The following is a 25,580-nucleotide window of genomic DNA, read 5'->3' as shown; positions in this document are numbered from 1 at the left end:
CATTCTATAACAGGATCAAGCTTAGCTCGCAATGCTCGATTGGTATAATTTGAGTAATAGTCTTATGTTAAAGAGTGTTGAGTCTTTTTAAGAAAAAAGTCTGTATATCATGATAAACTGCTTTTCGATTTTGTCAAAAAATTGGGGCCAGTATTCGTGTACAATCTCAGATGCTATAAAGCGAAAAATAATTTGGAAGAAACTAAAGATCTAATGTTATTACGTGTCACTCATTACTTATCAAAAAACTCTATCGTTTTATCTAAAATAAATATCACAAAATATTTTAGATGCAAATCGATCTTAAATCTCAAATTAAAGCTCAAACACGATGGTCAGTAAGAACACGTACAGGACGCTATGCACAAAATCTTTGAACTAGAGTCCCTGCTTGTTTTTTTTTTTCCAGAAAAAAATGTAACTATATCTCAATGTAAAAATTATGAACATTATTTAATTACAGTCGAACCCCGTTTGCTCGAAGTCCTCGTACCTCGGCCAATTCGACCCAAGCGGAAATTCTTACATTCAATATAAAGAAATCGGTCCTTTACATACAATTCGAGCCAACTACAAATTCGAGCCAAGAGAGTTCGAGCCAACGGGTTTCGACTGTATGTGAATCGTGGATTTCACTACAAAAGGTATTACTGTGACTTGTTTGCGTCAAGGGGACGATATTCTACGTTTTTTCTTCACATACGCATTTTTCTCCGAAATGCTTCTTATGCATTGCTTTAAGAACCAATTCAATTTTTGTCAAATGGTTTCTGTCATCAGGGTTCCCTGTCTGCTCAGGGTCAACAATGCACATTTCTAAAGTTTTTGTTGTTTTCAAAGTCGTTAAATCAAGTTCAAAATTTTCCTCACAAATACATTTTGCTTTTAGTTTTTCATTGTCAAATATTTTCTTAACTATCCCAACGCGTCGCTCTTCCATACAACATATTATGGATTCGCAGGGAATATCAAGTACTGAGTGAACATTCCAGGATGATAGGTCTAAACTGAGGAAACTAGATGCTGTGCCATTGGCAAAGTTGCAGCACAATTCCTTCTCTGAGAGTTTTGAATTCCCGTTCGTTTCAGCATTTTTTCTGTATTCACGCACACTTTTATCTGTTTTCTCGTACTCTGAGTATCCAAAGGGTACGTATTGCACGTTGTCAAGTTTTCTACACATCGTGCGTTCCTGAAGACCTCTGAATGGTTTGTTGGACTTGTATAGTACCGTTATCTGCACGGTATTGTTATCTACACATATGGAATGTACCAATATGCCTAAATGTCTCGAAAGGTGATTTCTAAATGAGATGATCATGCCCGCCTTTAGGTCCTCGGCGCTTTTTGGAGAGGGAAGTGCAGACGAAATGTCAAGCTGAAACTTTTTACTTGTCCTAAAATACGGCATCATTTTATAATCTGTAGTATTGACATTGAAATAAGAAGGCACCTGAACGTCATAGAGCCAACTTATAGTAGTTTCCAAATCAAGATTCCAGGGAGAATGACTTTCTAATCTTTCAACTCTTTTCAGTACTATCTCTGGTGGGTAAACAAGAACGCTGTCTCTGTTTCGATGTATTACCATTGTGTCCATGTTAACGCATACTTCCTTAAGTTCACATCGAGCCTTCTTTTCTTTTTCAGAAAGTTTATACATTTGGACCGAGTCCCTGCCTTGCCCAATGATTTCGCACGAAACGTAATATATGCCGGGTTCAGACTTATTACTGAGTATAGTACCCTTGGGACATCCTGCATAGATACAGTCAGTTTTATCACATATCAGATCAAGAAGCGTTTTAAATCTTAGAGGGTTTGTCAACTCTACGGCTCTAATGCAAATCCGTTCAGGATAGTCACTTAAAGCCGGGTGAACTATTTTCGAAAACAACACAAACTTTTTCAAATGTAATGTTTTTTCTTTGATGCCGTGTTTTATAGAATAACATTTGACTTTTGGTTCCGTCGGTTGCCTCCCTTCGGTTTTTGATATCACCAACCAATCCCCATCTTTTAATTTTATAATGCTTCTGCCATCATGTAAATCGTCGAATATCCGAACTCTTGTTGGAGGTAAAAAGGTGGTTGCTGTGGCTCTTGTTTGATTGACCCCGACAACATCATTTTGTTCGAACGGTAACTGATTTACCATCCCCTTAAACTCGATTTTCATTTGGTCAGTTGGGGAGTTCAGCGAGGGCCCTTTTCGTTTGGCCCAGTCACAAAATTCGTCAGTTTGTGATCTCAAAGCTATGACAAAATCATCGATCATAAATCTCGCTCTTTTCACCACTTCGTTTTCATCATACGTGTCTATACCGTCATATGTGTGTAGTCTCACGTTTTGTTTTGTAAAGTCCAGTGTTACTTTTTCTTCTTTATACTCTTGTTTGATGAGTCCTTCATAGAAAATACACATCACCACTGAGCTATTGGGTTTTTCTGCTACAATCATATATGATCGTCTTTGTAAAAAACGTTTTATTGAAATAACATCGCCTTTTTTCAATGATTCAAAAGAAGACACTTGTTTGCACATTACAGGCACCTTGCTGGGAACATATGTTTTATACGCTTTTGACAAGCCGTATGAAACACCAATTCCCATTACTCCTGTTGCTACTAAAACTAAGATGAAGACCCATTTAGGCCATCCATGAGGACAAACAACAAAAAACAACAACAGAAACACGCCAGCAGAAACCGCGGACGACATAAAAAAGGAAATCCAAATTGCCACAATCTTTCGCCAGAAACAAGAATCGCATATACTGTGATTTTTCCTTTCTTTTGTGTATCCATATGTTAAGAAGAGTGTATAGAAAAAATTCAATAAAATAGCTAACAAAGCTATCAAGGAATAAGTCAAGTGTGCGTGTTTAAATAAGTCTTTGAAAATTGGGCGCTGCTTTGACAAGAAGTTCCATACGTGATGAATAAGTTTACCACAATGTGTGCTAATATGCGTTGAACCACTAGCCAAATTACAAATAAAGTTAATTAGTTTACAGACTTGCATTGATTTGTCAATGGAAGCATGGCATTTATTGCAAAAATGTTCGCAATTGTTCAAGAAAAGATTGTATTTTTTGGATTTAGATCCACCTTTAAGGAATTCACACGCTTTTGTATATGCACATTTCAAGCTATCATCCTCGGGACTGTCTTCCTTCGTCAAACTATCAGCCTTGGATATATCTTTCTTCGTCAAACTTTCATCCTCGGATATATCTTTCTTCGTCGAACTATCATCCTCGGGGCTATCTTTCTTCGTCGAATTATCATCCTCGGATCTATCTTTCTTCGTCGAACTATCATCCTCGGATCTATCTTTCTTCGTCGAACTATCATCCTCGGGTCTGTCTTCCTTCGTCAAGCTATCATCCTCGGGTCTATCTTTCTTCGTCGAACTATCATCCTCGGACCTATCTTTTTTCGTCGAACTATCATCCTCGGGTCTGTCTTCCTTCGTCAAGCTATCATCCTCGGGTCTGTCTTCCTTCGTCAAGCTATCATCCTCGGGTATATCTTTCTTCGTTGAACTATCATTCTCTGGGTTATCTTTCTTCGTCGAATTATCATGCATGGAGCTGTCTGTCTTCGTCAAACTATCATCCTCTGATCTATTTTTCGTCGTCAAACTACCATCCTCGGATCTATTTTTCGTCGTCAAACTATCATCCTCGGATCTTTCTTTCGTCGTGGAATCATCTTGCTTGGAGCTGTCTGTCTTCGTGTAACTATGATGTACAATGTGTATATCATCGTTTCTTAAATTTACCATTTCATGTGAACGTCTTAGTTCAAGTTTGCTTGTAAATGTACCTTCGAAGTAATGGATAAGTGTTAAAATAGCATCGCTTTGTCCAATTGGTTCGCACTTTTCAACAATGGCGTGATGCTTGTAAGCGGATTTAAGCCGGCCAAATTTGTTTTTGAATAAGTAGTGTCCACCCAGAGTGATATGATGCCCTTGCTTCAATTGATCGAACGACGTTACTCTCGCCACTATGGGGCAGTACAAACAAGAACCATCCTGAATAAAACGAACGACAATTAAACAATATATATATAATCATACATACAATCTTATTTCAAACAATTCGAAGTTTATCAAAAGGTCTTGTTGATCTTTTCGGCAACTAATCTTGACATATTTGATATAGGTCAGTATAAGTTCATGTTAAGTTCATACGTAGACTTTTCAATCTTAATTTTAAATGAAAGAATCAATTCACGTGCTGTACATGTTTTCTTCTATGTAACTAGATCTTTCTCACTGAGAACTGAGTAATATGACAGGTTGTGTACATTTAATCTGCAATGTCGGTACTATGTGTAAATTTCATAATGAAACATGTGACGGTTTAGTGATACAAAGCAACACATTTACCTTCCGAAGTAAAAAAGTATAAGAATAATTAACCGGTATGAACATTAGCAGGGTTTGATATATCGGGTAACGTATACATATCGACAGGACTTATCGTTTATTGTAGGTCTAGTATGTCGTCAACTGGCTTTCCTTATAACAGAACGTATGGATTTTAATGGTGACAGTATTGGTTGTGTAATCAAGCGGTATGTAAAGACCCTTTAACGTAAATGCATAGAAAAGCCTAAATTTGTTGAGGAATTAAAATGCACAAAATGTCTTAATTATTGTTGAGCCACGGACACTCATTTTTTTTTACCATGCTGCAAGTTTACGTGGTAAAAGGCTCTCCTGTGAAATTCAGGACACACGGCTTGTTTTGCTGATAATCTATAGCCTTTCTGAACTTATTAAAAGTGTCTTGTAACAACCCATTCATTTTGCCATTAAGATAAACGCGCGACCGTTATCAAGCTATTGTAGTGTGTAAGATATGATCTTATCTATCATAAACTTTCATAATCTATCCGGTTATGTAATGCGCCCAACTCAACTCAACATCTTTATTTCCCTCATGGCTGGAGAAATTCATGATATATACAAACATTGATAGACATAGTACATATATTATATATGTACACAAATAGTTCAGTTAAAAATATTGCATATTGATGTCAAAATATTTATACCAACAATGTAGGATATAGCTTCATATCTAAGTATAAATAAAAAACTTATATTTTGCATGCAAAAGAAATAGTCTATTCGACTTCTATGATAGTTTGGTTGTATGTGATTCGCCGCTTGGATGCAGAAATCTTGTCAAAACGAAATACAAGAGATTTACAGCAGCGAGTTATGGCATACAAAATTTTGTTTATGTTAGAAAGATTACATGAACATGGATTAATTGATAGTATAACCATATATTGCCTAGAAGAGTCATGAAATATGTTACTATATTGCATGGTCGCCTAGACGAAACAGCACATTGTAGAGCTTGGATTTTACTAAGGAATAGTTAGTAAAAGGAACGCTTTAAACAGCGTGTCATAAATCTAAAGCATGATTTAAAAACTCGACATGTAGATCTATTTTCAGTAGTGGCTCGATTCGAGCCCCTAAAACGTTTAAGCACCAAAGCTGCCCAGAGAAGAAAGAGTGTCACAAAGCTCGTGGTTGAAAGCTACTTTTAATTGGTTTAAAAAGTTTGCTTTTTCGGATAGTGTAGTTTTGCATTCACACATAACATGTGTCAGTTCTTCCTGGTATATCCCGTCACATTTAATGCAAGTTCTGAGCGCAAGCACAGCTGAGCTACGATTATTATCGTACACCAAAAATTCGCTATAAATCTAAGGGTCTCCCTAAGTACACTTTTTCTTGAAACAAAGTATATTATAAACACTACAGGATGGAGGATTCGAAACAATATAAAGGCATAATCATTTGCGGTGCAATTTCCCCAGCAGTTGAGTTCTAGTAATTTGACTGAGTTATTAACAATACTTTTCCATGTCGTTTTGAGTGGTAATTGAAATGATGCGGTAAGGTACTCATTAAGTATAAATTGCAAATTGTACTTTGTGAGTATTCTGCATATGTCCGAGAAATACCAAAGTTAACAGAGTAATTGTCTTCCAAATACATACAATATTTTCTGATGTAAATCTCTTTCGTTATACAATGTTAAGACCAACTTCAAATTTTATACAAAGACATCAGTTTGCGTTGATCGATTTGGCTACAGAGGCGGTTAAGTCCGAGCATGGATTCCGACATATCAGATCTGACTTGCGAAGGAAAACCTTGCACTTTCTTTGCCACCAAGTCTTGAGATCGATCGACTGTTTTTGTGTCATTTACGGTCATGTTATTCCATAATTCAGAGCCGTAAATTGTTATCGGGACTATTATCTTTTGATATAAGCTGCATGAAACGAGAGACCTACTCCATAAGGATGGACACCCTGCCCGACCATAGAGAATAGGGCATTTTTCGCTTTTTGAATGCGTTGTGTAATGCGTCCGTGCAGTTTTAAGTTTGAATCTCGCAGTATACCTAGATGAGTAGTAGGTGTGACTTGTTGCATGATACGCTCACCGTATATGATAAGGATTTTGGGTACGCTGCGGCGTGGAGAAAATACTATTACATCTGATTTGTTGACATTCATTCTATGTTCCAACGTTGGTAATACGACTAGACTATATTGACCATACACCGACGAGTGATATATTGTCTGCAAATGCGGGACTTCCGGAATTCACAGACAGAAGTTGTGCCCCATGACGGCAATTAGAGAGATGTCGTAATAACGCGACTATATAAACCAGGTAATAGAAAGTGAAGAGTACCCCACCTTGTCGGACGCCACGTATGACGTCGAATGCGTCTAACGTTAAGCCTTGACTGACGTTGATAATACCTCTGAGGGATTTATATGAGGATTGGATAATACGTAGGGGTTTATCTTTGATACCAAGTCTACCTAGTTTAAGTAAGAGTGCTTGAAGGCGGACAGTATCGAAGGCAGCCTTTTGATATAGGCATGTCACGTACGCGTGACTACCATTGTCAACAGCGTGATAAATCATTTCCTGGAGGTTAAATGTGGCTGTCAAGCAGCTGAGAACCTTTTAAAACCCCGTATATTCTGTTTGTCAAGAGCTTTTCGAAGATTTTACAAAAAACAGGGTACAAGAGATATTGGTCTATAGCTTGATGGGTCATGGTCGCTTATCTTTACCTTTGCCTTTGTAAATTGCGACCAATACGCTTGGAGTTGACTCGTGCTTAATTACAGCATTGAATAAGAATGTGAGCGCTCTAATTGTTGCAGGGCCACCTAGTAATACATGCTCGTTCAGTATACCATCATGACCAGGGCTTTTGTGTTTGGCGAGTGTACCTTTCGTATTTCTTCCGGTGTGAAGGGAAGTGTGATAAAGTGGGAGAGGTCTCGATTTTCACTATTTACGTTCAGAAAGCTATTTAGTTCGGCCTCGTCGCGGTAAGCGAGGGTATCTTGACTATTTGAACGGCTAAAGAAGTTGGAGAAGCGGTACATAAATCCTTATGTAACCTTTTTGTTAGTGAATGAGGTTTCGTTATAGATAATCTCTGAGCAAACGTTTGACTTTTGGGGATTTTTGACCGAAGGAGTTTCCAGAACAACTTGTAGTCAAACTCTGCCGTTTTGTTAAGCTCGTTTAAGTATGAACTTTCGTTAGCTAAAATAGCTTCACGTTGTATTTTTCTAAACGTAGTTTTCGCTTGCTTGTATTGTGTATATAATGGCGACTGTTCCACGCGAGGCCTACCGTCGTTAATCCAACGACGTCGTAAAATACGAGATTCAATGTTTGCGCTTTTGACTGCGTTTGACCAATATGGTTATGCTCTTTTATTGAATTTGCTTGTAAGGAGTTTTGTGGTGGCATCGTGTAATATGTTACAGAGCATGATTTTAATAAAATCGGGTGATTGCTTATCTGCCTCGGTTTGTGTGGGCTCATCAATAAGTAGGGATACTTGCGAGTGGATAGAATTCTGGTATTCTAAGATGTTACCGGATGTGCACTTGTTCCAACGGCGAGGCCGCATGTTTTGATAACCTCCAATAAAGAGATACACCTGAATATTAGGACCCGCACCTCTAAATATAGATGTGCAGCTCTACTTTGGGAGATAGGGTTAGGGGTACACTTCTCTATATAAATTCTCTCTAACAATATCATATAAAAGATGACGTGAATCTGTTTTGTAAATTAAATAACAACCCTATGTAACAGCACCTTTTTAAAGGAAAGAATACACAAACTTAAATACAGTGACCAAGAGTGCATTATGACCCTGCCGTTGAGCCATGTCTTGAACGCCACATATTGTCTTCAAGTGATTATTAATTATCGTGGTTAGTATCCCCGGTTAGGGGAAATCGGAACACCTTGGCCATATTTCATCGCAAACAGCCTTGGATGTATATGGACGGTTTACAATGTAAGAAATCTTTAAATTTGACTACGCTGGAAATAGATCGCTAAGAAATTTAAATTAAGCCGTTAAAATTAATTATTTTACTCAAGGGAATTTTAAAGATGCAATACCGTGTTTCATTTGAAAGAAAGGTACAGAAAACACGGTATAACTGCCTTATGAAACTATAATTGATCACTTTTAATATTTTATGACCCACCGGTCATTATATAAGTGCGTTTTCAGCTATTTAATACACGGTTACAATCCTGTTATCAGTAATTAATATTTTTTCCTATACATTACGTAGTAATTGGTGAAAGGTCTATCACTCAAAATCTATATTTGTATGTTATAATGTTTTATATATTGATTTTAAATACGAGTATCACTTTAATTATTTATACAATAATACACTTAACCGGCAATAGATTTAAATCAAGTAATGCAAAACACACCTTAAACACTTCAGTTTATTAAAACTTTATCTATTGATGAACCGGCATACATCCTAGGTTGTTTTCGATGGAAAATGGCCACGGTGTTCCGAATGCAGTGAAGGCGTTTAACTAACCAAATACATGTTCCTGAATTTAGGACCTAATGGACGCTAAAGACATTCTTGCAAGAGGTTATTCTTATACTTGAAGCCTGTTTGCACTGATTATGTTAGCACATTCATACTTTTTTTATTTCATTTGTTGTTACAGTATATTTGTAAATACTTGTATCTTATATATTCTGTTCTGCACGCGTTTTAAATACTAAGATCAAAAAGACAAACCACAATTTTTAGTACAATATATAAAATTAAATAATCGAATGGAGGTATATTGCCAAAACAATATAAATGTTAAGGAATTATAGTTCTTAAAATTAAGCACTATAAGGCATTTTTTCAAAAGAAATACTTAGTTATTCCATAACCTTAGAGCACGATTGATTTGGTGAAATGTCGAATGTTTTATTTCAAATGGACTTTTACTATTTTCAATTTTTGTGCAATGACAGTTTTAAACAGCGTTTGTCGAAGGCAGCGATAAACGAAATGGACCGACCCTGCATGTGAATAATTGTAAATCAAACATTGTCAAATTTATTCCTTGCAACTCGACGATTAAACAGTAGTATAGTAAAATAGTAAAATCAAATCAATCAAAAAGCATTATGTCAAAAACTTAGCTATGTTTCAAAAAAAAATAATAACCAACCTTTTTTTTTGGAGGTGGTTGTGTTTGCTTGTCCATCTTGCTGTGCAATGGTAGAACGATTATAAAATGGCTAGGTTTTATTACGTCGAACATTCGTTAGGTAATTCCCCAGACGAACGCGATACCAATGGCTGATTACTTATCTCCGTGTTCAAGTGCATGGCCACGATATGAGACCATGTTAAGGTTACTGTTTACATGATTGTTGAAATCAGTTTGCTGACAAGACACTTCCTTTTAGATCGAGCATAGTTTTGCTCCTCCGGCTGTTTGAAATATATTTTTATGTAAAAACTTGAGCAATATGAATACATGCAGCTTCTATACAATGGTTTAGCACTTCAACATGTCTAGTTTTTTCCTAGTGTTTTCACTTTCGTTAATTGAGCTTAAATTTCGCTATTACATTTTGGAATGTTTTGTCTTTGTATGTAGTTCTTTTTAATGAAAATCTTTTTTTATTTATGACTACCTTGGTAGAATTGTTGTCGTCAAGAAAAGATGTTGAGCAATAACTGTGTAGATCGACAAAATGCTCTCCACGAAAATTATTGTTTGTATTCAGCGTCAAATATGCTCTACAAGATATTGAGTTACAGTAAATGAGGTAATTTCTCGATTGTCATTGGCCCACAAATATGTGCGGTCATCAACTACTAACGATACAATTTTCGCTATCTTATTATAAGCTATCAAGCCTAAACAGATGTTGACTTGTAATATTTAACTAACGAGTGAGCGATGTCATCTACTTGCAAAACATGAATTATATAATTATAGTTTGAAGTGTACATCATTAACAATAAGAATACTATTTCGTCTCAAATTAAAAATGAATGGCCAACCAATTAGATCGGCACGTTGTTTGTGCAAAGAATTACATGATGTTGGAACTTCGATGGTTTCCTTGCAAACAGCATTAGAATTAATAATTAACTAATTAAATCCATAATTTTAAATTTACTCCATGTCATACAATTTTAAATTTACTCCATGTCATTTAGTCTTGTGTATCGAATATAGTTTTTATGATGATATACAGGGTCAACTGCGGCCACATCAACATACTGAAGTACTTGTCAACAACCACACATTTTAAATTTGCACCTCGTCCTATTTCAGATGTATCGAATATAATTTGATGATGTATAGGGTCACCGCGGCGCCAGCAATATCCTAAGAAGCATATTTCTGCACCCAGCTACACTTACCAAACATGGCCGCAATAAAAGACACATGCTCCCTTTCTGCAGGAAATATTCAAGGTGAAATTCCGCAGAGCCGGCTGCAAAATATCGTCGCTACATACAACCAATTGGACGCGTTTAAGGATCGGCCTTTGGGCCGCCACTATCTATGTAGAGTGTTTTTCTCTAATATAGATCTACGTGTATTGTGCCTCACGACGACTTTGTACATGATTCGTACTGTTCACCAAAGGCCGAAACAACTGAGAGATAATTTCGCCATTGCAAAAATGGCTAAAACGAGGGGACATATATGGTAACAATTACTGATTGCCGCTCAAAATGGGCACTTCAGTACATGTTCCAAAACCTTTAAAATATATGATATCATAATAGTCCTGCACTTTGGTGCAAATATAGCTGAAATTGTGCAAAAAATGGGAAAAGCATGAAATTTGGCAGAGATGATCTGTATACTATAAGGTATTTGAAAAGTACGAGACCCCGGACAAAAATGACCCGGTTGACCTCTAAGCTGGACATTGAATGAAGTGACCACTTGTTCAGATTTGTTTTCTCAAGTACTCAACTGTTTTAGTCATAATCGTGAATAAGTTTCATTCAAACTCATTTTCTAATGTAGTTTGTTGTAGTAAGAACTTGAATACTTTGTTTTGCATGATCTTCCAAGTTATTTGACCATTTCAAGTGGTCAGTCTTATTTCAATTGGTTAGAAATATGTAAAACAAGAGGGATATTTTACTATAAAATACAAAACTTTTTACTAGTTTTACTATACAATACAAAATATTTTCTTATTCATTTTTTTCATTGGATCTTCAATTTTTCACATTGTAAGGTAACTTTGGTGCTGAAAAGTAATTTATAAGGTCACTTTAATGCTAATGGATAAATAATTTTTTCCATTAATTTGATGAATGTTTACTAAGGACTAGCCCTTCGTTTTTTCGTTATCCAGGATATCTTCCAACAATTAAAAAATGTATTATATTACTATCTGATTTTTATATTCCATGTATGTATGTTATTTCTATTCTTAAGTTTATTGTAGTAAGAAAATAATCATATATCATAAGGCATGTTTGTAAAAGAAGAATTAATATTTTTAGTACAATTCTAATCATTAATCATTTATATGTAAACATTAGTGCTTATAAGATAAAAGGGTTTATGAATTATAATTGAAGTATTCTTTAATAAGTTTTCCCATGGTTATTTTTTGGGGGTTTTTTTACGGAAAAAAAATGTCAATGCATTTACCATTGCAGAAGGAGGAAATGTTCTGCAAACCTGATACACTAAAATGTTTCAAAAATGTTTTAAAATTAACAGTATAAACTGGCAGTCTTGTATATTATTATGTCAGGAAATTACAGTGAACCATTGCAAAGTTCAGCCACAGCTAGAAACTTTAAAAGTGCACTTCAGCAGAGTTACAAATCATTGGAAGATCACCTTAAAAAGTATTGCCAAGTCAATGAATGTTACCTTCCATATCAGTTACAGTCCTTGGAATCTTTAAGGGGGATTGCAAAATAGCTGTATGAAAATGAGGCAAAATGACATAAACACTGAAGAAATAAGTATTGCAAATGGAAATTTCAAAGGACTGAAAAGCGGTCAGTATCTACTGCCAATATATGTGATGAAGCTAATACAACCCCTGCCAAGCATACCCGTAAAAATGCAGAAAGTGCTTCAAATCTTAACAAAGGAAAAATACAAGGCAATTGCACAGTGTTTCAACTTTTGAAGGGGAGAGCAAGGTGAGACAAAATGCTCTTTACAAGATACAGTTTTATTGGTAAAACTAAGTACTTGGGAATTAGTATCTCAAGACGCTGTTTATCACTTGAAATGCTATAGAAGTCTATTCCACAAGGCTTGGGATGAAAACGCCAATGATATAATATATGTCTGACAAACTCAAACAGGTTCATAGTACTGCACTCGCTGAGTTAGTATCATATATAGAAGATACTCGTGGGGATTTTGAATAAGTTCGAGTTTTCATTCTCTCAGAGCTTAAACAGTTGTAAAAGAAACGTCTTCAGCAGATACACTCAAGGATGTGATGTATAAAATACCTACCGCAAAGGCATTGGAGCTGTTCTAAAGCAGGCTGTCATCAGCTTAGACTAGTATAGTAATGCTGTAATACTCGTCAAAGCTGCTAACATTGTGAGGGAAGATATATTTGACAAGAAGTCTGAATGTTTTGTTGGATCCTTTGAAAATGCTTGTCAGGATAAGTCAGTACCACAGTCTTTGTAGTCATTAGTGAGCATGATTCTAAAAGGGCCAAATTGCAACAGATAATGTGATGGAAACCCATGCTACATATACGTTATCTCAACTTGTCAAGTTTAACACAATACAACGTTGCAGAAGCAGTTCCAATGCTCCGTTTCAAAAGGTAGAGAACTTCCTCTTCCAATGTATGTAGGATTACATGCTGAAACTAGAAATAGGGGCCTTGTGGATAATGAAGCAACATGGGGCGTCAATTTCCTATAACAGAGTACTTGAGCTATCCACTGTACTAGGGAACAATGCCATAAAGGTGTATGAAAGCCAAAATGTTGTGTGTCCGCAAAAGCATTGAACAACATAGATCACAACCCTAGCTCTACATCATCACAAGGCTCATTCCATGGCACTAGCATCTCATTGTTTCAACAGCGCCATACATTATCAGATGGAATTGACCAACGTGTTCCAACCATTGAGGGGGAATTCAATTCTAGTACTGTCCAACAGTCACCAGTGTCATACCGATGTGTGAATCCAGTAGGCTATACAAATACAGAACCGGTCAAACCTTGTACGGGAGTACCACTGATGGTTTAAACAGAGATAATTCCAGAAGCCAAAGAATCACAGTTTAAGTAAGAATAAATACTAAACGTTCATTCCTTTTATCCAGTTATGATAGTAGCAGTCATATTATAGAAAAATAGAACACATACTTATTTATAAAATGAACATATACAACATACTTGTTGACTAGCATAAAAAACTATTAGAAATATTTCTTTTGTTTTAAATCCTCTGCTCCAGTTTTTGAATATTTTGCACTTAATTTATTTAAGGCGGTTGGAAATGTTCGTATCTGCCTTATAACTGAGGCGATGTAAAATTTGCAGATGTCATGGTCAGCGTATCATGTCAACCTTGACCAGCATGCAAGGAATGCGACAGTTCCAGGCACTTTTGTCACTTTTGAGGAATAAGCCAAGACACCAGCCATGAACAAGCATGCAATGAATGTTGTTTCGGCCAGCATGCAAAATCTCAATCCCAGTCAAACACCTGTCATCGCATGTGACCAGCCCTTGTTTGCAAAAATAAAACTAGTTAAGTGGAGTTGGCCTCAAACACATGGGGAAGACAGATACTTTGTTGGTAATATATAGAAATAGCAGCATTAAGGACCCTTGGTGACTGGTTGGACAACAGTGGTTTGACACATGCCATTGAAAAAGCGGATGTTGCATCGTCACGTACTGCTGAATCGTTATTGAAAGCTTCCGAGTACCCAGAACTCGCCATGTTCACCAAGTCTCCGCAAGTGCTCTCATGTTAATTCATAGTGCATTTTCTTCATCGTAGGCAAATACTATGGGCGAATCTTTTGAATCTAGGTTGATACGCAGAGAAGCAAAGTCCCCACAGTCTAAATTCTGGGCTTAACCTTTAAATCTATTTGATAACAGGGCTTCACATTGAACAAAAATTCATTTATAATTCTAGCTCCGTGGTTCTTCGCGCTTGATCATCACAACTATGCGCCTTGGCTACCAGTGCATATACGAGACCTGTTCATATTGAAAAACAACATCCCGAAGTTGCTGAGCATTTCAGCAATGGAGCATTTGTAATGAATAGAACGCACCATGGGCTTTTTGGTATCGCTCAAGATCATGCCCACGAACAGACCAATAAGTTTCTGAAGGGTGAAGGGGGAGCTGTAGGTTTATGTGGCTAATTCAACTGGCATTGTTGTATAGAAATACATATTACTGTCTATTAATATGACTATTTGGTATGCCAATTAAAGTATTACCTTCAAATGTACTGCAAAAATGACATTGTAGTGAGAAATTTTACTTTAGGTAATAAGTATTTTTCATAGTACACGCGTTTTCTGGCGGCCATTTAATACTGCAGGCTCATATTTATGGTAAAATATACAAAAACAAACAATTTCTACGCGTTTGTATAAGAAAATTGTATTCTTCGGTAGAAAACAATTGCAAAAAAAGAAATAAAATACTATACAGACCAAATAAATCAAAGACTTTATACGACTTTTGGCGGCCATTTTAAAAATGGCCGCCACGGCGGCCATATTGTCCGATACTTCCGGGGTCTCGTACTTTTTGAATTCTGTATGGTAAATAGAACCTATCTGCAAAGTTTCATGCTTTTCCCATGATTTGCACAATTTTTCACCATATTGCAGTACTATAACAATTCAATTATTCCATACATCTTTTATATTATATCAAAGTGTATATTGTAACGACCATGTCATTATTCAGGTTACTCACCTGTACATTTACTTGACATCCTTATGTGAAACTAATAAACAGTACTTATATATAATTAAAGTATATGATATGTTTCATTAATTGATAATTTAACGTTACACTTACCTTAGGTCATGTCTGTTTTTGGAATTGCATTCAATCATTTTAATTATTTTGCTATATGCATACGGGGGGGGGTATCCATTCACCTTACATATACATGTTGAATGTATTTGAACTGATAAGTATTATTGTTTCATCATCTTCTTAAATAGATAAACATTATTTATTAAAAGTTGTCCTATTATAATCATTTATATTTCGAGTCACTTCGTAACTGCTTGATTTTTTGTCTTGAAGTTGTATTTTAATATTGTAAACAAACTGTCATGGCTGCCGGACCGCCCAATGGTCACTTGAAGTACCGCCCTACCGGTCCTACTGTTCTGTCTTGGCGGTACTTCGGTTCATTGGTGAATTGTCAGCTTTTCACTGGTCCTCCGATGATTATTCGGACGTTTCACCGGTCCAGCCGCCATTGGTCAGTTTGGATCAAGTGGGCATCTCCTGTTCTCTATATAAACAGCGTTCCTTTTGGGATCTGAGCTAGTACTGGATAGTTCAAGTTCATTTAACGATAAATAACTAATTGTAACTGACTATTGAACATTTAAGAGTCCATGCAACTTAAACTTTTATCTGATAACAATACATTTGTTTGATGTTTACGAATCGAAAATACAAGAATATATTATAAACCGTTAAACATTTAACTCGGTTCATTGAGTTTCAACATCAACTTGACTTTAAAAAAAAAGAAGATTGTATTAACTGCGTAGGTCGTTACACTATACAAAATGTAATGGTAAATAGGTATATATATGCTGTGTCACATTATTATAAAACAATTATTTTTCAACATCCAAAACCTTATTTGTAATAACAAGGGTTTCTTTAATATACAATGCTAGTTTAAATCATTCATTCCTGTCATTTGATTTCAATAATAGTAGAAATATGTACACATAAAGTGGTCCATCTAGTAACAACGTTTAAGATTTTTCTTTATAACATCGGAATGAAACGGGTATACATGTATACAAACCATCTTTAATATCACTTGTATTGCAAGTTTAACACGTTCGTTCCTCTCTAGGTCGGTGTCTGACATATCTGACAGTCTGAATTCTCAGTTGAAATACAGATAGTCTTAGTCAGGAGTAATATAAGCATAGTTTATTTGTAAAATATCGAGGTATTTTTCGAATTCTATTGAAGTTTTAATCTCTTTATAAATAGTTAAACTGTACAATTGTTAGCGTTCCGAGCCAATTTAGCTTATAAATATCTAATAGTCATGCCTTAAATTCATACAAAATACTTTATACAATCTATATTGGCAACACTGTCAATTATATAAGAGAAATCATGATCGTCTAACAAAACCTTAACTTTTAATATCCCATTTTATTTGACCATCATTATCCGTCAAACCTTTCACATATACAGTTTTTGTGTCGCCTGAAAAGACGACATATATGGGTTACTTTTGTCGGCGGCGGCGTCGGCGGCGGCGGCGGCGGCGGTGTCAGCGGCGGCGGTGGCGGCGTCGGCGGCGGCGGCGTCCGCGTCCCATTTCGCTTGTCCGGGGTATATCTCCTAAACTATTAGTGGTATCAACTTGAAACTTCATATGTACATAGATCTAATTGAGGGCAAGTGCAGTGCACAAGAACTGTTACTCTTGCTTCCATATTTTTAGAGTTTTGCCCTTTGTTATTTTTCATGCTTAAAGTTTTGTCCGGGGCATATCTTGTAGAATATAAGAGTTATCAACTTGAAACTTCATATGTAGATAGATCTCATGGAGGGCAAGTGCAGTGCACAATAACATTAACTCTTGCTTTCATAGTTTTAAAATTATTGCCCTTTGTTTATTTTCATGCTTAAAGTTTTGTCCGGGGCATATCTTGAAGAATATAAGAGGTATCAACTTGAAACTTCATAGCTAGACAGATCTCATTGAGGGCAAGTGCAGTGCACAATAACATTAACTCTTGCTTTCTTAGTTTTAAAGTTATTGCCCTTTGTTAATTTTCATGCTTAAAGTTTTGTCCGGGGCATATCTTGAAGAATATAAGAGGTATCAACCTGAAACTTCATAGCTAGATATATCTCATTGAGGGCAAGTGCAGTGCACAATAACAGTAACTCTTGCTTTCTTAGTTTTAAAGTTATTGCCCTTTGTTAATTTTCATGCTTAAAGTTTTGTCCGGGGCATACCTTGAAGAATATAAGAGGTATCAACTTGAAACTTCATAGCTAGATAGATCTCATTGAGGGCAAGTGCAGTGCACAAGAACCGTTACTCTTGCTGCCATATTTTTAGAGTTATTGCCCTTTGTTAATTTTCTTGCTTAGGTTTTGTCCGTGGCATATCTCGTAAACTATAGGAGGTTTCAACCTGAAACTTATTCCGTAGGTATATCTGATTGAGGGTTCAAATGCCACCTACACTTGAAAGTTAAATGGCAACATCATTGTCTATAAATGAATAAAATGCCAATCTAACAGCTATAATGTCGACAGTAAATAATTCGTCAGGCGACACATCCGACTCGCGGAATTCTAGTTAAAATTATGATATCAGTTTTAACTACTTAAACCAATATTTCATAATATTTATTTACCTTTATACATTAAGCGGATATTTCACCATAGATACAAGCATGACATGTATTTGGCATAACCTATAACAGTATTTTGCAAAATCTCAGGTGTATTCTCTCTACTTCTTTTCATTTAGAATATCCACAAATGTCACAAGCATAATTTAAAAAAGACGAAACAAAAGCATCAAACAAATTGGCAAAAAGGTTTTTGACTAATGTCACAATCTTTGCATTTGCATAATAGAACTTTCATAGCTTTAAGGTATTTTCACATTAAATTTTCCTGACTTAGAAAAGTCCCTTTTATAGTTGAAAACAATTCCAAGGTAGTTAAAATAATTTACTCTATCGACAACGTATCCATTGTAGGTCCAACGCTTACTGGCTAAATATCAACCACGTTTACGAAAAGCCACAAATTTAATGTGGTTGTTTTTTGCAAATACAAGCCAATTTTTTAAACACGGACAAAAAACAATAGACACTATTGAAAATAGACGTAATGTTGAATACACGAAGATAAATTCAACCCAATAAGGGAAAGCACTGCGTTTGAAAATAAAATCATTACATATTGAAGGGAATTCCTTTGGGAAGACTTAACGATAAGAAACAAAGGGTACAAGTATGTTTGTTAATGATTTATCCTAGGCCATTACACACAAGCCATAATACAGCAACAAAAGGGCGAGGTAAGACGTTAATTAATCAAACAAGGCGATAACGTAGCTAGATATCAACCTTACGTGTATGGAATATATTCCACATGTTTCCTAACATTGTCCTGCAGACTTTTACCGCGAATTGACTCATTGGCTGCCATTCGATTACATGTTTCATTTAATGTTTCACGCCATCCCTGCTTATTTCAATCGATTATCATGATTTTTAAACCTATATTTCCCTCGAATTGCCTGCATTACGTAAGTCATATTGGTGAAAATACATTTTAGTTATCTCAACTGGCTATCAGTCAGCAAATGTATTGAACAGATTATGCTCTGTCACGATCACAAACAAGTTTAAACACCAGTAAATTTAAATTTTATTAACCGTTCCAAGGTGCTACATGGCAATTCATGATAGTTTTATATATCGTATATGTAAAGTGTTGTTAGTGGAGTTTTGTGTTGTTGTTGTTGTTGTTGTTCCATCTTTCTGGTTTGTGAGTGTTGGTTTATGTGTTCTCTGGCATTGGCGTTGACCCTGTACCACTAAACGAGGCTTATGTTTAAAATTTCGACTACTTGACTTGATTCTGTAGGGTTGTTTTCATATAAATATGCATAATTATTGTAATAAAAGAGGTTGCTTAAGATTTTAAATTGGTACACACTGGAATAAATATATATACTTATGCGATATAAGTTTTAGCAACTTGTGTAATATTCTGCGATAGATCGCCAGGCAAATATGTGATATCTTATTTTGTTAAACTGTATAAATATAAAAGTATTATCTATGAAAAGCGTATCCATCTGTGCGTCCGTCCGTGTCCGTCCGACCGTCCGTGCATCCATCCATCAATCTATCTATATATAACCCTAATTCTAGTTATGATAAGTAATTAAAGTCATTCTAGTAAGTACATATAGTCTAAACCTCCTTCCACTAAAATCGCCCATTCTATGGTGTAAGACAGTTGCAGATAAGGGTATATCACCTAGTTGTTTAAGATTATACTTATTGTATTTATTTGTAAGATAAAGCCGCGTATAGACGAGCGCATTGTCCTACGACAGCTCTTGTTTATTTGAAAAACCAATACGGAAACTATCGAGTGAATATTCTTCAGTAAGCTCGGGATAGACTTCAACAACATCATCGCAACTTTTTGACTAAGCTGCTGCTTGAGAACTTTGATGTTCCTGACACGTGGATTCTTCGTGCTTATCCTTTGCTCAGGTTGGAAGAAGAGGTCATATGTATCGAGGATGGTATGGTAGATGAGGAGTATGAGCTGATCTGTATTATCACCTATGAGCACAGCTTGTTGTGGTCGAAGACTCCACTGCTTAATGCAATACGAGGAGATCAGCGTCATCTTGGGCATAAAACGTCCGACAGGTTTTGTTCTTCAGGTTGCCACTGAGCATGTTGATGGACTGTTGTTTCTTGGACTTGTTAATGATGTTTCCGAGGAACTCATCTTCCTTCATTGTAGCAAGCATGTCCACATCAAAAGTCATGGTTGGTAAAGTCGTTCCACATGCTTGTTATTATTATGTCTTTCGTGGATGTGCCCTCATAGCCATCAAACACAACAATTGCCTCTCCATACTTCCTTGTGACTTACTGAGTGTACAAACTGCACATGGATCCACGTGTACATGGGATGCTCTGAACATGTGCACCACTATCCAGCACATACTGAACTTGGCCTGTGATACCTAGAAGGTCAGTTGTGAGGAGGGCCCATGTGGCATCTACTAGCACTAGTTTATGTGGCTATCGAAGCTAAAGTAAGATATCAAAAGGTGCTGGTGGATAACTGCATAGCCCATACTAAAACAATGATGCTTTTGCAGCAACTGTGAGTCGCTGGAAAAGAACTGCTTCGCCACCAATCTTCACTGAGGATTGAGTGCTCAAGGTGGTTGCCTTATCCTTCTTCATAAATGTGTACTCAGCAATGGTATGTCTATCTATCCTAGCCAAGATGGCGTTCCCGATGGTCTTTGATCTAAGTAAGGAGATGGTTCAGAACTATGTGTGTGTCCATTCATGTCACGTGCTTGTCTTGCATATATCATGTGTCACCAGTGTTGTAGTTGACTCCTGTTAGCTCTTGCATGGCATTGTTGACTTCAGCACAAGGTGGCATAGCAAGGAGCCATAATACAGGCTGCTGCTGTGTCATCCCTCGCCCTCTTGTGAGGCCACCACTGGTCTTCATACTCCTCATCAGTACCGGCTCGATGATAAGATTAACTGAGAGGCCAGACCATAGGCGATCACTTCTTCTGACCACATGGTTTTCCTCTTCAAATCTCTGGTAGCCATCAGGATGCTCCACCTGAACCTTGCACATTTGCTGTACATGCATCCGAGTAGATTTCGTATAAAACATGATTATTCATACAGTAACTGTTTGTATCAGTAAACAAAAATGTCATTGGACCGTTCATAGTTTATTTTCCGATTTCTATCTGAGTTCCCATGTACCGGCACATCCAAAATGACAATTTTGTGAATGGTGCAATAAAAAAATATAACATTGTATAAAGAAGACAATGTAACTTTCTTGCAAAAAATCTAAAAAATAATAGGTTATTTAAATCATTTATAAAGTAAAAAGTATGTATTCAAATCTTGCAAAATCACACAGTAATTATCATTAAGAACCATACAACTATTAGTGGTCCGTTAAAATGCAAGTGAACAACAATTTAATTAAATGTTACAAAAAATGAGGCTACTTTTAGAAAATGTATCCGAAAAGTGGGGCTATGCGAAAATACGGACACAATTTATACAATGTGTTGTAAGGACTAATCTATCTTTAAAATATAATGCAATGGCAAGAAGCTGGAAATATATTGTAACACCAGTTTAAAGTGTTAAATAAAGAAGTTATGAACTTACATTGCTGCCTATTAATAGTGAATGCTATGAAAATCTTTTTTCTTATGCTAATAGTTTAATATGAAATCAAGCAAGTGTAAAAAAGGAGCTGACCGGAAAAATAAAACCGAGACGTGCACTATACTGCATCCGAATTCTTATCTCATATTAACTAAAGTTTCCGGTAGATTGGGGATAGTACTGAACCATTTATATTGGCATCAGACAAGCAGATGTGCAAAAATCACTTTCTCAACATGGGTGGAATCGGGGAGAATGCCATCACCGATTTCCGTTCTTTCGAATACTTTCCACCGATTGGATATTTGTTCTCAGCCGATATTGTCTCATGTTAGCGACATAATTGTTGATCCGCCGATGTTTTCTAATGTTGACGCCATTGGGTCTCCGCAGATAGTTGATGTTTTTGTTTTTCAATATTTGTTTTTGCTTGTTGATTTCTTTTATCCAATAAAATATTCACTTAATATTGCAATAAGAAAATGTCTGAAATCATTATTTCGTCTCAAACAAGAAAAACCTATACGGGATTCGAACCGGTGCCATACATATATCAGTAGTGTTACGTTCAAATTTATGTGAAAAACTATAGAAACAAGCTCAGTAGCCGTAATTTAAACATAAACCCCGTTTAATGACAAAGGGTTAACGCGAAAGACATAGAACGCAAAAACAAAACATCACAAACAAGAAACATGGAACAGCTAAAAAACTCCACAAACATATTATATAGAAATAAACTAGGTATGTTTATCAAGGATTGTTAGGTACCGCCTTGAACGGTCAGTAAAATGTAAATTTACTAGGGGGTAACCTGTGTGTGTGCACAACCTCACTCTTATCTTATTGAGACTCGACAACTATGAACATTAAAACACGCTTGGTAGGATACTTATGTTAATTGCAATTTTAATTATTTAATAAAATAATACAATATGCTTAAAAGGTGTTGATAATGAGGGACTGATCCGTTTATAGCCAGTGGGTTTACCATACGTAATATAATAATATAAACATACATACTTATATGCAGAGTTTATGTCGTTATATTGGGCAAAGTTAAATTGACTAAGATGTCAAAGAAGTGTAATGGTCATGAACATAACATAACATATACATTGAGCATTAAACGGCATATGAACATCCATAGCCAAAACAATAAAGTAGAATATGGAACAGTGGAGAAATAAATTATTTACAGAGAGGTTAAACATTTAAGAGAAAAGATGCCATGTAACAAAAAAGACATGGTAACAATTAACCTATTCCAATACGCTAAAATTAACATTCAGATAACTGATCAATTTATTGAAGTTTTATTGCAAATATGCATTTGTTCTTCGGCAAAATGCGTGATAAATAAATTTCGTTAACATTACATTGAATATCAGTCAATAAAATTAGTATTACATATGAAATATTTTATCACTTTTAAAGGTATTTTTTCGATTTGTGAAAAATAAATATTTCTTAAAAGAATCATGCACTTTAATTTAAGCCATTAAAAATCGAGGTTGATTACTACGACCATTTCCTTTCTTTTTTCTGTTTTATAAATACTTATGTCTTGATTGAAATTAAAAGGAAAGAACAAAGTCGACTGGATTTGAGCCAGTACCTTTAAATAGGGACATTCATGAGCGTTAAATAACCCGTCCTCTCAACAACCAAACCGGCACTCACATGTACAATTTAAAGCTTAATTCGATGAGCCACGCTTGAACAACATTTACTTGAGTAATTGTATTTGAAGTGGTGTTAAGATTTACCCTTTATCGCGAACACATATACAGTACATACAATGGAGCTTACAGGTGCAACGCGAATTTCCTTATTTCTGGCTGTTATTGCGTTTATAGCATACACATATACGTCTATGAAGAAACAAAACTTACAGTGGATGATGTAAACTCAACATATGATTATATTACTGTGGGCGGTGGCTCCGCCGGATGCGTGCTTGCATCCCGACTGTCGGAAGACCCGGAAATCAGAGTCCTGCTACTTGAGGCGGGTGGGGAGGAGACCAAAAACATCAACATATCTATTCCGGTCGCATCGCCAGCAGCCTTTAACACAGCGTGGGATTGGGCTTATCATACAACACCACAGAAAAACTCCGGATTCTCCCAATTAGGTGGACAGAACCGCCACTACTGGCCACGAGGGAAAGGCATTGGAGGATCCAATAATCTGAACGCACTGCAATATGTCAGAGGGAGTCGGTATGTCTATATAAAACAATGTTTGAAACATTGCTTTAAAGAATGCAATAGTAGTGATTTAAACAGACAAAGAGTAAATCCCTAAATTACATGGTACATCAAGTACCCGAAATCGGACACTGTAGCATACGTATCTTGTAAACTAAATATACATAAATGATACGATTAACAATAGGAAAATAGTCAATCTAACATCTAAAAATGGAAAATCAAAATATTGCGAAAACAGAATTATTCGTCGACAATTAAAATTTTGGAATTTCGCGGACTAACTGTAACTAGTTCACCAATACACTAATACTATCCTATATTATCAATTATTTCCATCATATGCATGATTTTGATGAATGGAAAGTCGGTATGTCTATATAAAACAATGTTTAAAACGTCGCTTAAAGAAATGATTTTGTAGTAGTTTAAAAAGAATTGGATATTCATACCGCATACTTTGTTTTGTTGTATATAAAGTATACATACATGAGACGTTTAACTGAGGGTAAAATAATCAGTCTTACAACTTAAAACAGAACATCAATAAGGCATTGTTTGAAGCATAAAAGTTTTTAATTTAATATTGCTGCAAAAACTATTCGTTGACAACTTAATTTTTGGAAAATTGAGGTTAAACAATATTTAACTAGATCGCCAATATATTGTATTAAAATTAATATACCGGTTATTTTGGATTTACCTGTTGGACTTATCATGGAAGATCACATTTACTCTTTTATTCCGACGACAATCAATTCATCTGAAGGATTTACTGGACCTAAAGCGCAGTCTATTTCATCAATTGCTCAATATATGGTATTCGGTGAAGGACCCCTATCAGCACCATTGATACCTGGGACAGCTTTTATAAAATCATCCACATGTGAAACCAGGTATCCTGATCTACAGTTTAATCTAATGGCAGCATTACCAATATCTGAGGACGCGCGCGTTTTAGTATATGAATCTGAAGGGTTATTTCCTGAAACATGGACTGACGGACTTCTTATGGCGACAATATTACTTCACACAAAAAGTAAAGGAAGTGTATCGTTGAAAAGTAATGACCCTTTCGATTATCCAAATATTGATCCTAATTATTTTGATCTCGAGGAAGATATTCGGAAAATGATAGGAAAAGTTATAAGAAAGGGTATAGAACTGCTCAAAACAAAACCATTTGCCGAAATTGGAGCGGACTTCAGTCGATTAAACGTGCCTCATTGTACTCACTATGAATTTCTGTCAGACGAACAGCTCAAGTGCTTTATTCAACACTTTGCTGCGACTCTGTATCATACCTCAACCTGTAGAATGGGTTCACTACACGATCAAACTTCAATGGTCGATCCCCAGTTGCATGTGAAAGGCATCAGGAACCTCCGAGTGGTGGATGCCTCTGTCATGCCCCATGTTACTTCTGGTAACACAAATGCTCCGACAATCATGATTGCAGAAAAGGCTGCGGATATTATCAGAGGAATTGACAGCGTGGAGGAGTTGCGCAGGAAATTGAAAGAAACATGATACCGTTTCACAAATACTGATAAAACCGTCCGATATTTTAGAAGTGTCACCACATGTTTTATTGAATGTGTCCCACATCAGAGTAAAACTATCACACGTAATGTTGTTTTCTCCACATGAAATGACATTTCTGTCACGTATGTGTATATGTAAAAAAGAGGTATCATAAATTAGGATGAAACTACCACACGTTATGTTGACAGGAAATGCTGTTTCCCTCCACGTCAACAAGTTGTGTTGTAACGTCAGATCGGGTAATTGCAGCGTT

General features: G+C 36.0%; 2 protein-coding genes across 2 annotated transcripts; one reads left to right on the top strand and one right to left on the bottom strand.

Annotated features, from left to right (window-relative positions):
• Positions 1-682: 682 nt before the first annotated feature.
• Positions 683-9,604, bottom strand: LOC128238110 (uncharacterized). The gene is made up of 2 exons (XM_052953681.1): positions 9,572-9,604; positions 683-4,042 (listed from the first exon to the last, which is right to left on the bottom strand). Exon 2 carries the CDS (start codon positions 3,788-3,790, stop codon positions 683-685), a length of 3,108 nt encoding a protein of 1,035 aa, XP_052809641.1. The 5' UTR covers positions 3,791-4,042; positions 9,572-9,604.
• A 12,201-nt stretch (positions 9,605-21,805) lies between these two features.
• LOC128238109 (alcohol dehydrogenase [acceptor]-like) lies at positions 21,806-25,312 on the top strand. The gene is made up of 3 exons (XM_052953680.1): positions 21,806-21,899; positions 23,467-23,794; positions 24,436-25,312. Exons 1-3 carry the CDS (start codon positions 21,806-21,808, stop codon positions 25,310-25,312), a joined length of 1,299 nt encoding a protein of 432 aa, XP_052809640.1.
• The last annotated feature ends 268 nt before the right edge of the window (positions 25,313-25,580 follow it).

Source organism: Mya arenaria, chromosome 6 (assembly GCF_026914265.1).
Source record: "Mya arenaria isolate MELC-2E11 chromosome 6, ASM2691426v1".
NCBI classification, from domain to species: Eukaryota; Metazoa; Mollusca; class Bivalvia; order Myida; family Myidae; genus Mya; species Mya arenaria.
Note: the sequence above shows the minus strand (reverse complement) of the source record. Positions and strands in the feature narration are given on the sequence as shown.

Bases quoted from the DNA above. Each gene is read 5' to 3' on its own strand.
- LOC128238110 (XM_052953681.1), bottom strand. From the start codon at position 3,790: ATGGTAAATTTAAGAAACGATGATATACACATTGTACATCATAGTTAC.
- LOC128238109 (XM_052953680.1), top strand. From the start codon at position 21,806: ATGGGTGGAATCGGGGAGAATGCCATCACCGATTTCCGTTCTTTCGAA. The intron at 21,900-23,466 runs GTTAGCGACATA...CAAAACTTACAG, and splicing joins CTCAGCCGATATTGTCTCAT to TGGATGATGTAAACTCAACA. The intron at 23,795-24,435 runs GTATGTCTATAT...ATATTTAACTAG, and splicing joins CAATATGTCAGAGGGAGTCG to ATCGCCAATATATTGTATTA.